The 14414-nt window shown below is 33.2% G+C and overlaps 1 protein-coding gene and 1 pseudogene across 50 annotated transcripts; both read left to right on the top strand.

The window, feature by feature from the left end:
• Window positions 1–3106: 3106 nt before the first annotated feature.
• Window positions 3107–4116, top strand: LOC111308886 (auxin-responsive protein SAUR32 pseudogene; annotated as a pseudogene).
• A 3253-nt stretch (window positions 4117–7369) lies between these two features.
• On the top strand, window positions 7370–14356 carry LOC111308796 (uncharacterized). 50 transcript variants are annotated; one of them, XM_089765636.1, is made up of 17 exons: window positions 7370–7494; window positions 7775–7940; window positions 8548–8598; window positions 8680–8910; window positions 9343–9441; window positions 9550–9605; window positions 9907–10018; window positions 10596–10775; window positions 10888–11154; window positions 11509–11709; window positions 11791–11979; window positions 12065–12190; window positions 12267–12569; window positions 12659–12757; window positions 12846–13324; window positions 13424–13477; window positions 13894–14112. In XM_089765636.1, exons 2-16 carry the CDS (start codon window positions 7821–7823, stop codon window positions 13455–13457), a joined length of 2547 nt encoding a protein of 848 aa, XP_089621762.1. In that variant the 5' UTR covers window positions 7370–7494; window positions 7775–7820; the 3' UTR covers window positions 13458–13477; window positions 13894–14112. The 50 variants fall into 50 exon arrangements, with proteins under 50 accessions (XP_089621762.1, XP_089621756.1, XP_089621791.1 ...); XM_089765630.1 differs by having other exon boundaries at window positions 8674–8910; window positions 13424–13456; XM_089765665.1 differs by having other exon boundaries at window positions 7775–7943; window positions 11590–11709; window positions 11812–11979.
• The last annotated feature ends 58 nt before the right edge of the window (window positions 14357–14414 follow it).

Below are 14414 nucleotides of genomic sequence, written 5' to 3'. Positions count from 1 at the left end.
TCTTCTTCTTGGTATAAAATGTTGCAAGAAGTGAAGAATTGAGCCCACCACAATCGTGACCTTGAAAAAAGTGAACATTTTATACGAATGCTTGACGACGGTCACTCAGCCACCAGCTTTTGTTTTCATAGACTTACTCAGTTTTTGGCACCAAAGAGAAACGGAGGCCACCAAATACTAATTCTTTGTTTAAATAGTTTATATTTTTGTTTCACCGTATCACCACTAAAAGTCTTTATGGGTCCCATCAAATATAAATATATATTTAGTTAGGTTTGGTTCAATCAATTATTTTAATTTAAAATTTGTTTATAATTATAATAATTTAATTATATATTTATATAATTATAATAACTTCAGTCGAATTCTATTTTAATTTTTATATTTAATTTCTTTAAATGAATTCAAAAATTTTATCCAAACTCATTTAATAAATCTTAATTTTTTGTCCAAATATTTTCTAAATTTGATGCAGACTTTGAGGTTTAGTCAGATAGGTTGACCTTTAACCATTCTAGCCCTCCCGTCATTTTATTATTATTTTTTATAATTTTTTTGTTTAAATAATCATTTTATTTTATTTTTATTTTTTTGTTATAAATGAGAGTTAGTACCCTTCGAACTCACGATTTTTAACTCATCTCTTAATCATTAAATTAAGAGAAGAAAGTCAAATAATCATTTTATTAATGAATTTGTAAAAATTTAATAATAAAAAATCAATATGACTACGGGACGAAAAGTTTTTTATAGACCCAAATAAAACATGATACACGTAAAATACTATTTCACTTTCAAAGGGTGCTTGGCAACAACCAAATTTGCATTTGACTTTCAATTTTTGGTGGGTTATCCAGCTACCATTTATTACTAACTAAACATTAATTATCTTAATTTACTCATTAAATTTAATTTTTTTTGGATAACGTTAAATATCATTTTCAAATTTATTACAATAATTTAATTATTATGATGATATTCATTAAGGTGATTTGATTATTAATTATCTTAAATTGTTATCTTTAGTATAATATTATAAATCAGTACTATTTATCTTCAGTTTATTGATTTAATGATCAAAAAAATCTTAAAAAAATACTTTCACCTCTTAATGTAAGGCTCTGTTTATTCATTCGAAATTAAAAAAAAAAATTAGTACTACTTTTAAATTATTTTATTTGATATTATATAAAAAAATAAATTATATAACACAAAATATCTAAAATAATCTTACAAAAAAATATTTAATATTTATTGAGTCAATAATTTATTAAACAATTAAAGTTATTTTATAAAAATATTAAAAATATTTTTAGAAAATTATTAAAAAATTATATTATTTTTTATAGTCAATATAAGTTTAAATATAAAATATTTTTAAAATAAGTGATTAAAAATTTAATTTGTAAAAATTTTTACTAGTTAGATTTTTAAAATAATATTAATTATATTTTTCATAAAGATAAATTAATTAAAAAATAATAATAAAAATTATATTTTTTATAATGATAAAACTTTTTTAAGCAGATCATTCCATATTAAACACCCTCTTAATTATTTAATTTTATTAATCTTCCCGTTTAAAGCTCTCCCGGTTTGTTTGATGAATGCTTTCCTTTGGACGGACAGAATGATTGATTTATCACATCCATCTCAAATTAAACGGTCGTTTTAAGCGACAACAAAAAAGGAAAGTTTTACTATACTTTTTCAATTATCACACGCTTTTCTTTTTCCTTAATCAACAACGAATTAGCAGTAAAATCTGGCACGAGATCGGGGACTTCGCATCAAAGGGTCCCACGTTGGTTGACCAGTAATTCTATGAAGTATCGATGGGCAAATTTGACATTCGACTCTCAGGCTCTCATCCACCGTGTTTGGATTTTAGCTTTTGTTGGATACAGAGATTTGTACCATATCCACTTAAATATCTTTGTTTGAGGTAACTTGAAATAATTTTTTGAATTATAATAAAATATTTAAAATATAAATATATTAATTAATATGATATTTATTTTTTATATGATTAATTTTAAATAATAATATATGTTAAATAAATAATTTTTAAATATTAAATTAATTAATAAATTTATAATTTAAATATTATTAAATATTTAAAATTTTAAATATTACATTAAATATTTTATAATTTAATACCATTTCTACCATTCTGCTTTAGAATAGTATTCTTTTAAAGCTGACCCGACGATTCTTATTGGTTGTAACGGAACACAGACGTATGGAAGCTGCCGCGAGTGTCGGGCAGATTGATCAGCCCCGTTGACGTCGCTGTTGCCGATGATGCGAATCGTTTGCCCCTCGTTATCTATATGTCGTCCCCACATAGCGGCGTCGGCCCCACTTTGGCCATTAGCCATTGGCGAAAGCACAATTGCTATGAACGTTTTCGACAATTCTATGGACAGTCCTTTTTAAAGTCATTTTCCATTTACTCCCCAATTTCAAATTTCAGGAAAGGATTGGAGTTAAAAAAATATATTTTACTCCAAAAATGAGATCACACGAATTAGAATCACAATCAAATTTTTACTAAATTCTTAACTGTTTTGGTGTATTAATGTATATAATTGACAAGTATGATTTTAATTCGGAAAGCAGTAAGAGTGGATCAATTGAGGTAGATAGCTTGATCATTTTTATTTTATTTTTTTATACAAAAAGTTATAATTTTCATAATTTGAACTGTAATTTTTTAATAAAAAATTATAATTAAATATAAAAAAATAATTTATAAATATTATAATTAAACTCTAATTTAACAAATATTACTTTGTAAAAATGTTGTACAATTTAATCGTAATCACGTATATTTGGTACTAAATCTTTAAAGATAATTTTATATGGGAGGTTGACTTTAAAGAATCTAAATGCCGAATGTTGCGTAACACTTGCGTCATGTAATGTCGCCGGACTGAAGCAATAGCCAATTAGCCGTAGCCAAAATTTTTTTGCTGTGTAAATAACAATAGAATTAACAAGTAAAATTTGTTCCAGCTGTAATAAAATTACAAAACGTGCTAAGCTAAATCTTAGACAGCAATAACGATAAGTAACCCTCTCCAAGCCAAGAGGCACGACCAGTTCAGCCGAAACAGCCGATTCCTTTCCTAGGTGACCTGAACTCATCCCTTCCAAGACCAAACCAAAAACCTTAGTTAATAAGCTAACCAAACTCTGGAACCCTCTTTCTTTCTTCAATATTCCCTTTTAATTTATTCATCTATTCATTTTTTTTTTTGGGTATAAATATCGAAATCTAGTTCTCCATAATCTCTCGCTTCTCCTTTCTTGTTCATATGTGAGTTTTATAGTTGATTCTCAATTTATCATGAGCAACGTTCCAAGGTCTTTAACAGACTCTTCTTTAACCCTTTTCAAGCTTGCTATTTCTGCATCTGATCCTTGGCCTTTCTCTCTCGTTTTCTTGTAACCTTAATAATTAGCAGATTCTCTCTCTTTCCAACAGGAACTATAAGGGTTTTTCTTGTTTCTTGTTTGTTCTTGCTTTCGGGGTTTGCTGAAGACAAATAATGAGGAGTGGAGACAAACACCACGTGAATTTCCACCTTCATATGCCGCACCTTCACGGCTTCCATCACCATGAAAAGAAGGACCTGAAAGATATTCCGAAGGGGTGTCTGGCAATCCTCGTAGGTCAAGGGGAGAAGCAACAAAGGTTTGTGATCCCAGTGATCTATATCAACCACCCGCTCTTCGAACAGCTCTTGAAGGAAGCTGAAGAAGAGTACGGATTCGATCAGAGAGGCCCCATCAGCATCCCTTGCCACGTCGAGGAGTTTCGCAATGTTCAAGGCATGATCAATAAAGAACAGCATCACCATCACCATCAACATCACAACCACCACCATCACCACCATATCTGGTGTTTTAGGGTTTAAATTAATCGATTCTGTTAGCCATGTAAATTTGTTTGATCACGTTTTCTAGTTTTTACTTTTTTTTTTTTCGGTTTCTCTTTTCCCGTTCAAGTATTGCAGAAATCTTGCCCTGTAGATGATGGCGACGAAAAAGATGAATGACAAGATTATTCTTTCGCACATATAAATATCATTTGGCTTCGCTTTTCTTTTCTTTTGTTTTTTTCTTCCATTTCCAACTTTTTCTTTTTTTAATGTGAACACGTTTAAAAGCGTGGAATCGCTACGTTTATTGGAGGGTTTAAAAATTGAGAACAATCTAAAGTTGTTAACGAATAAGACACGGTGGGAACTTGGAATGGGGCAAAGGGTTTTCCTTGGAGCCATTAGATTTCTTTTCGAGTGCGGTGGCCCATAATTAATGCGGACAAGCATGTCATCCCCTCAAACAAAACTTGTTTAATTATTTTTTGTTCCCGACGAATCCTGATTTCATCATTTGCTAGCTTAGTTCATGGTTTCCTCTACGCTAGTGGAACAAAATTGATTCAGTTGATGAATATGGTTAAGTAATCAATCAGGGTTAGGTGGGTGCGGTTGTGTCGACTATTCAGGGTTTGGTTAATTAAGCCTTTTGGATCATTTTGATTAAGCATTGTGCTGGGCATAACTTGCCCCAGAAATTTCAAAGCTTCAGATTTCGGAGGTTGGGATTTTTCTGCAGTTTCATATATATATATATATATATATATTATCAGAACGAAAAAAACAAAAGGGAAATTGTTTATTTAACTTGTCCTGTCTATGCAAATTATTTTTAGTATTTAACTGGTTTATATAAGACAAAGTTAGAACGCAAGTTTTGTGTTCATAAGAAACTGATCTGCTCAATCATTCGATGCGCTGAATGCGTGAAAACAATGGTGTTTCCAGCATTATTTCAAAGAACTATTTTGTGTCCTTGAGACGAAACCCAATAGTCTAATATACTTCTCCAACCAAATTGGCTGAAAATCAAGATCCTGAGGTACTCTTTTTTGGCCTATAAAATTTGACTTTCAAGCCACTTGATTTTAATTTTTTTTTCTCAAGAAAAAAATGTCGTGTATAAACCTTTTTCGAAGAGAAATCTAGCGATATTAATTTTCCTTCAATAATATAAGAAATCGAGTTTATGGCTTACTTGTCGTAACGGTATCAATGATTTCGATAGTTGAATATATTCTTCACTTCAAACAGGGTTTGCTGACTTGCATGATAATCAAAAACCTATTTGTGTTATTCTTTTTTTTTTTTTTCTTTTTCCTTTCATTGATTTTTTTGTTGAGTAGAAAAAGAAAGGTATAGGCATAATAATAGTTTTATTTTTTCTTTTATATTAATATTTTAAAATTTCTAAATATTTTATAATTAAATTAAATAAAAATAATTTTATATCAAATAAAATTATTTTATACTAAAAGACATTATAATTTCAAACATGATATTATAAAAACGATACAAATAAAATATATGAAAATAATATAATTTAAAATTAAAAAAATTATAAATAAATTTAATAAAATAAAAAAAATATATTTTAAATTTTTTGAATAAATATAAATTATAATATGTGATTTTTATGTAAAATATAATATAAATACACGATAAAAAATTTAAAATTCTGTCAAAAACTCAACTTTAGTCAAGCAAGGCCCGTAGGGCTAGCAAATGGACCCACCCATGACAAGTCTGCATGATTTTCTGCCTAGCCATTCATCTATATATCATAATACTTTTACTCTCAATTCAGAATAAAAGAATACCAAACATTCTTTTGGGTTAAATTTACTAAAAAAAAAATCCTATGTCCCTGGTCTTATCTGCTATCAATGTCTTGTATTAAAAGCAGGAATTGTCACACCATGTAAAAATTTCATATAGATAAGGTTGAAGCTCAAATTTGCATCTGAAGCTCTTATCCAATCATTAAGCAAAGAATGAGTTGAAGTGCCCAGATTTAATTCCTGCAAGAAAAATAACAATAATAAAAATAAAAGGAGGTCGGAGGTGAACTTGACCAAAAGGAATACTCCATTCCTAGGAAAACAGATACACAGTAGCGCCAATACCTCCACTGAAAATGACCTTGTTCCCTTCTTGTTCAAAATACTCGAAAGCTGTGCCTGCAATTCTCTCCCGTTCTTCAAGCACCTCAAGTTGATACGTACCGATGCCAAGGAATCATATTAGAGCCTGAAGTTTTTCATAAATATGGTCATGAGTGATCAAAATCCTATTACTCTCAGGTCATGCGAAAACCTACCATAATCACATTATAATCTTTGATGACAAAAAAAAAAGGACATAGCTAGAAACAAGCTAAATTCTTTAAGCACGAGCTGTGCTTTTCACTCCAAAATAAACAATTTATGTGCCACTGGAAGGTAAATCAAGATATCTCACCACATTTATAATGTCAAGAACTCTTGACTCCTGCATGTGGCATCAGACATCGGTTGTATTTCTCGTTAGAATTAGGAGTGTAAACGAGTCGAGCCGAGTCGAGTAGTGAGAAGCTCGAGCTCGACTCACAACTCGAGGCTCGATATTCGGTTCGAGTTCAATCGAATTTTATTTTTCAAGTTCGAGTTCGATTCGTGATCGAATTCGAATTATTCGAGTTCGTTTGATTAAGTTCGATTTGTATATTCGACAAGAATTCGATTATTCATGTTCGAATTCGAACTCGAACTCGAAATATTTTATTAATTAAAATAATAAAAATATATTTAAATATAAAAATTCGATTAAACTCGCGAGTTACTCGAGTCAAATATAAGAATACTCGAATTCGACTCGATCGATAAGTCAGAGCTACTCGAGCTCGAACTCAACTTAACAATAATCAAATCAAATTCGAATTTTTTTTAAATCAAACCCGAATAATTTATGAATACTAATGTATCGTTTATACCCCTAATTAGAGCCAGTAGTTTTCCATAAACTTGGTCATGAGAAAATGACAGCAAATGGTAGATGATAAATAATAAAACAAGTTAACAATGGTCTAATCAAATAGATGGCAAAAAGTTTAAAACTAGTCTGCAGCTAAGGCAAGCCTGATAGTACTACTTAATAGCTACACTTGTCTTCAGAAAAAAGGTAATTTAAAATATTATAAAATAATATGATAAAATATTATAAAAAAATATAAATATGATATAAATTAAAATTTTAATAAAAAAAATATGATTTTAATAAAAATAATAACACATAATTTTTATATAAAAATAATATAAATATATAAATTATTTTATATGATACAAATTTAATTTACAAATCAAAAGCCTAAACTGTAGCCTAAAATACACAGGTGACACGTGCATCCTCTGGTAAAGCTATTGATAGTGCTTAATACGTTGAGCTCAACTGGCCTGGGCTGAAGCCTAAATTATATATTGCTGGAATGAACTGACTTGGGCTTTAGTGAAAAAAAAAAAGAAAATCTTGACTAGACCAGAAACTTGGAGAGCACGCGCCACCGGAAAGCGCAATGGAATCATATATTATCGACGCAGTTAGCCCTATAAATGGCGGGAGCCAGGCCTAGGTCGAAATTTCATTCACCCACCAATCTCTGTCTCTCTCTCTCTCTCTCTTTCTCTCTCTCGATTTGTCAATCACGGCGTCAAAATAGCACTGTTTATCACACTCAAAAATCTCCAGAAATCCTCCAATACTTAAAACCCAACTTCAACCCATTTCTGTTTCCACAACTCTCTTTTATGATTTCCGCTCCTTCTAAGTTTCTTCATTTCTAGGGTTTTTGTTGATTTCTTTATCAAAAAACCGTAGTATCTTCTTCTTCTTTTTTGGTCGGCTTTTTGCAGATAGAGGAAGTGGGAGAGTTGGAGCAGTGTCGGACATTCTGATTCAATGGAGGCCCCGGCCAGTGTTGCCGCTGTACAGAGTGGTTCGCTGCCGATGCCATCACCATCGCGGAAGGAGAGGCGTGCCGTTTCCGAATATCACTTGGTTCGGAACCCCGCGGATGAAGTTGTAATTTTATCTAATCATGAAAACTTTCTCTTTCGGTTTTATCTGGGTTCTTAGAAAATGTTGAAATCAGAACAAATTCATGTTTTGAATCTGAAACGCCTCATTGTTTGGTCCCTAGAAAAAAGAACAATTACGTGGACTAATTTAATTTGACTACTAGTGTTTGATATTCTTCAGTGTTCCTTGTGAGCAAGAAAAATTAGGGTTTATCTGTTTGGCTCTTTTATTTGCTTATACTTTACCCGTGTGCCTGTTGATTATTCATTGTTAAGTAGTAGTACTTATTTTACCATTTTCTTGTAAGTTTCTCAATAATAGAATTTGGGTTGGGTTTTTTGGATCCAGTCATTTATTTGGTTGATGGCAAATTGTGATCCTTTGGTTGTTAAAATAATTGGGAATGTGAATTTGGTTTAAACTGTTTTAAGTGTTTACATCATCCCAAGAGCTTAGTGTGTCAAAACCTAGTCAGTTATTGGTGCAGTGAGGAAATGTCCTTGAGCATTAAGCTATGTTGCTTAAGCTGTGAAAGATTATGATTGCTATTATTATTGGATCGTTTGCATTCATTGTTTGTTTTATTAAGTTTTCTTGCAATATGCAGGAATTGGAAAGATCAAAGTTGGGACAATCAGATGAGCGAACCATATATGAGGTAAGGTTTTTTATTTTAAAAGTAAATTATGTTTTGAGAATGATGAAAAGTGAACATGGTTGAATGCTTATCAAGGTGCAGCATGGAAGAGAGCCTGCTGATGTTGACTTCTTTTCAATCACGGTTGATGGAAGTTTGGATGATGACATATTGCGGCAGCAGATTCACAATGTTGCTAGACAGAGAGAGCAGCTCCAACAAATGGAGGTTGAACTCCGAGCTCAGGCAATTGCAAGATCAAGGATCTTGGAAATGCAGAGTAGCTTTGATGCTAAAATCAAAGCCCATGCCAATGCTGTCGCCAAGCTTGAGGTTGGAATTTGGAATTTGATTCGTAATATTATTGTCCTGAAATTCAACTTTCAGAGAAAAGGAACAAGTCAAGTTTTAGCTGCATCTAAAAATTATAATATGATCTTTGATTTATAAAAGAGAAAAACAAGGAGAATTTAAGTTTCATGTATAAGATTATAAACATTAAGACATTTATATTATGTGTTGACTGTTGAACTGAGTCAATAAGTAAAACCTACCTTTTTTTTTTTTTGGAGTTGAATTCAAGATGTATTATCATTTTACTTTGAAATTACATAATGAACATCTCATGTTTTAAATAGTCTACAAAAAACCAGTTAGATCCATTGACTCTTGAATTTATTCCAAGTATCTTACAAGTAGATTCTACCGAAGGTGCTATCTTTTTGCTGGTTTCAACCTGTATTTTGGCTTTTTTTGGATCAATAGGAGCAACTTCATGAAAATGAACAGACCATACATGAATTGGAAAGGAAAATGGAAGAGAAAAATAGAGAACTACATGCCATCAAAGCAGAAAAAGAAGAGGTCTGTTGATTTGTTCATTCTGCTTCTGGTCAATCTTTTTTTTCCTTTTAAAATAAAGTGTGGTGTTTACCAATGTATAAATTAGTGCTTCTTGTATTATATTGGAAGGCCTGGGCAAAGGAAGACCTTCTTAGAGAGCAAAATAAGGAATTGGCAACTTTCAGGTGTGTGTTTGTCTTTTACTCTTGGACCTCTTTATTTGCTGTAAACATAAACCTTAAAGCAATACATTGATATGAATGTTTTATTTATATTTCTAGTTGCTGTTGCTCCGACACTATTGAAAGTTTCTAAATCTATTAAAGGGTTGAGTTAATATATTACCTTAATATTTGTCTCTGAATGGCATTTCCTAAATAATTAATAGCTACCACTGTTGGTTACTGTTTTTAATAAATTAAACTCGCTACTAAGGTCTGAGGCTTCTGAAATTTAGATGGGCTTCCTGTTCTTTCCTTTTGGCAGAAGAGAACGTGATCATTCGGAAGCTGAGAGAGCTCAACACGTAAAACAGAGACATGATCTTCAAGAGCATGTTCAAGAGAAAGAGAGGCAGCTTATTGAGTTGCAGGAACAGGTCCATACATTTGCATGATTTTAATTCATTTTTTTTATTTTTAATTCCTGAGGTTAAGGTGTGAATAATCTTCCTCAATGTGATGTAGAACAAATAACCCTAAATAACAATACTCAATAACTGTCGGCAATCTCAGTTCTGTAACCTCAAAATTCTTGATATCAAAGATGCCAATTACCAAAACCTAATCTCTAAACATAATAGACCTATTTATATAAGATTCATAAACCCAGATTTTAAGCCCATAGGAAAGTAAAGCTCACCTAACCCAAATAAATACTAATCCGATAAACCAAACAAATAAGTCTACTAATAAATTAATCTTGTTTCCTAAATTTATGTCTAGAATAGACATTCTTTCAGAACTTTGAATAATGGTCTCCATCATTCCCCCCAGTTGAAAATAACTCAGCTCTGGAGAGCAAATTACAATTTACTTATTTTCAAATTAACTTAATTTACATGAACAATATTTCTTGTGATGGAAATGGAAGTCACGCGACAATGTCAATTAACTTTACTGTAGATTGCTAGAAGACATCAAGTTGCATTGCCTAATGGTAGTTTTATTCTTCAGTATAGGACTGCTCAGGAAACCATTCTTTATAAGGATGAAAAGTTGAGGGAGGCCCAAACTTGGATTTCTGGTGTCCAGGAGATGGATGCTTTGCAGTCAAGTACAAACCACTCCTTACAGGCTGAATTGCGAGAACGTACAGAGCAATATAACCAGCTCTGGCATGGCTGTCAGAGACAGGTTGATGAGCTTTTAGTTTCTTGTTTACACTTTTCTCTCTTTCCTTTAATAAATAGATTTGATGTCATTTCAGCGAATTTAAATTGACCTTGTTCCTGGTTGTTAATGTTAGTTTGCAGAGATGGAGAGACTTCATTTACATACAATACATCAGCTTCAACTTGAGCTGGCTGATGCAAGAGAGAGGAATGATTCTTACACTGATGAATCGCATATATCCCAAGCAAATTCAAAAGATTTATCTCAATTTGGTAAAAATAATGGCAACCAAGTGGATTCTAATGGAAGTGGTGCAACAAATGCTAATGCTGGGGTCATTTCAAATGGGGCTTCAGACAATGTTCAATCATTTGCTTCTGCTGGCAATGCAACGAATCAGGTAAGACTGGTGGCTTTGCTGATGTGTCATTGCTTAGATTATGCTGTAATCAGAAATTTAATATTTATAACCTTCTATATAGTGATTATAGGTGTATGCCTTTCTTCAGATGGTTATGTATTTTATTGGCAAAATATGATACAACTGTATCTTTAGTTTTATTGAAGTTGTGGATCTCTGCCTTTCTTCATATGCCTTAGTTGGTGCATTGCTAGTGAGGCAAACGATTGAACATAACCAATGATTCTATAATATGATATATCTTTAATAACATTCCTAGGTGTATATCTTGTTTATAACATTTTTTATTAGTTACTCTGTTTGTTGCTTTGAAATGACTGTGTTTACTATCAGAATCAGAATGACCATGTTCTGAGTGTTCCAATTGCTCCATCATCTCTACTTGGGGTGCCAACTTACCTCCCACCTGGGCAGGTGACTGCTCTGCATTCGTTTGTCATGCATCGACAAGGGGTTCCACATTCTGTGGCATCTCAAGTTGGACTCTACTCAATGCCTGCAATGTCGTCCATCCAACAGTGGCAGAACCAAAAGGTATGCTCAAACCAATGCATTAACAATTTTGTCCCAAGGTTTTCTTTGTTATATATAATGGTTTTTCAGACTTCACAACAGGGTTTCATGTTACCTGCACAGAATCAACTTCCACCATTCCAAACTGATCAAGGCTTTGGGAGGTCAGATGTAAAGTATGAATATGAAATGTCTGTCACTGGACAAGCCATTCGTCCAGATTATATGGATCATATCAGCCAAGGGCAGGAGCCCAATTCTGTGATATCATCATCTGCTGGGAAAGCACAGGTTCTTTAAATATAGATGATTCTATTTACAGTGCTCGGTACCGTTGTCATGTCTTCTTTAACTTTTTAATACCATTTCTTTGCAGGCCCTTGAGTCAATTAAATCAAGTTACCTTGTGGACCCCCAACCTGAGCCAAGCTTGCAGCAGGTTTCTTCACAATTTCATGATGCATTGAGATTAGGCACTCATGAACAGAGCTGTGAATCTAAGGTTTGTTAGTTTGACTAGTCTTCAGGTGTTTGGAAATCTTTCAGATCTAATCTCTACTTAAATTTAAACTGGACAGGAACAAAATATTGTGAACATGAATAATCATGTCCCGGAGGCCCAAGTTCTAACAGCAGAAGAAGCCAGTACTGCTGCCAGCCCATCTCCTCCCGACACTTCAGCACATTCTGTTAATTTCAGTGAAACAACAATCAGCAATGGTGCTAGTGCTTTCTTGCCTGAAAAGTCAGTCTCTACTGGGAAGACTAACATCTTGATATCAGCTAAGACTTCAGAGACTGCTCTGCTTGATGAAAGATCATTGTTGGCTTGCATAGTTCGCACAATTCCAACTGGTGGCAGAATTCGGATCAGTTCAACGGTTAGTTGGTCTGCAAATAATTTTTCTTAAGTCAACTATGGCATTAAGCCCTGCACAAATGGGGTTTGATTTGTATCTATCAATTGCAGCTACCAAATAGGCTGGGGAAAATGCTTGTACCTTTACACTGGCATGATTACAAGAAAAAGTATGGAAAGCTGGATGACTTTGTAGCCTGTCACCCTGAGGTTTGTTTGTTGCGACTTTTTACATTTTTGTAGGCATGTGAATTATACTTTCTGAAGATTTGAAATTGTGATTTCTTTGTGATTTCAGTTATTTGTGATTGAGGGCGATTATATTCAGCTTCGAGAGGGAGCACAAGAGATGATAGCAGCCACTGCTGCTGTTGCCAAAGTCACTGCAGCCACTGCAGTGTCATCTCCTTGCTCCTCATTTTTGCCTTCAGTTGCTGTTACTCCGATGGCACAGCCTAATCGACTAAAGAAGGTGCTGCCATCAATTGATTCCAACCATGTGAAGAATGAGAATGCTGTTTTCAAGGAGCATGTAGCCATCTCTAACAATGCAGCTGATGATCATTCACAGCTGTTAGCAATCGAGAATCAACATCCCAATGGCATTTGTTTTGGTGTGTCTGGAGGTTTCTCCAATGTAAAAATAATGAGCAAATCTAAGGATCCTGCTGAAAGTAATGGAGCAAATTTTGACAGATCAAGTGTGACAAGTGTTGAAAGCAAGGCCTCTGGACATGGACGGTCTAATTCAAATTTTGTTGGAAAACAGCAAGGCAGGTATGTGGCAAAAAATCCTGCAGGTAGCTGAAGGTTATTTATCAGTGTATGTTTTTGTGCCTTGAGCTTATTGAGTTTAATTGTCTTGTAAAATGGCAGGGCAACTGGGGCTGCATTATCTTCTAGAAGATAGTGAGTGCATTTACCTCAATTGTGAGTTACTGTTTAATCGTTGTGTTATATGTGCATTTCCTATTCTATGGCAGCTCTTTCACTAGCAATTCTAGTTTGCAACAAGCTAAAATTGAAGTATTAAATATAATGAAGTACTGAGATTCTGCACTATTGCATTAGATAATTTGTTTTTCCTTTCCTGCTGGGATTGAGTGAATGTCTGAGATATGGCAATATGGCATACCCTGTCTAAGATATAGATAAATCAGTTTTTGCCAAAGCAGTTATAGAATTATATGGGCTCATCAGGTATTTAGTGCAGGATTATCAGGTTAACAATTAATTCAACCTTAATAAGTGATTCTAGTTCGTCAGCATATGTGAATTTCATAGTTTTAGTAAATCATCATTTTAACTAAATTTGGAGAATTACCAGTTGGATTTTGTTCTGGCAGGATATTTCGAATTGGAATATTCAGCTGTGGAGCATGCATTATTCAGATTGCAAGCATCACAGGATATGATTTATTTATAGTTAAATGTATCTCCTAATCTTTGTCATCGGCAATCTTTGGCATCTGAGAGAATTCTCTGATTGGATCATATGCTGACAATTTAAATTGTTTTGAGCCTTTTGGCACTCCGTCTGTTGAAAAAACATTTATTTTGCTGCGTGTTCTTGTCTACACAAGCTGCAGATGTGATTTCCTGCATCAGCATCTAACTATCAATTCTCCCGTGTGCAACTGTACATCTAGTAGTTCATACTCATTTCACTTTCGGAATTTTTTTAGTTAAGGCAATGGTGATCAGTGTCAAATGTCAGCCAGCTTCTCGGTTTGCCTTGTGGAATATTTATGCGAAAATTACAACAGAATGCAATCATTCAAACTGCATACAACTTGGGCTGTCATTTCCAAAATAAAAATGCTAGCAGTTCATTACTAAAATGAAAAAAAGGTGAATTCGCATCGCG

The sequence above is a fragment of the Durio zibethinus genome, chromosome 9, assembly GCF_047325235.1.
Source record: "Durio zibethinus cultivar Kanyao isolate XHJ-2024 chromosome 9, ASM4732523v1, whole genome shotgun sequence".
Classification (NCBI taxonomy): domain Eukaryota; kingdom Viridiplantae; phylum Streptophyta; class Magnoliopsida; order Malvales; family Malvaceae; genus Durio; species Durio zibethinus.
The sequence above is the reverse complement of the archived record's forward strand: the minus strand, read 5'-3'. Positions and strand labels throughout refer to the sequence as shown.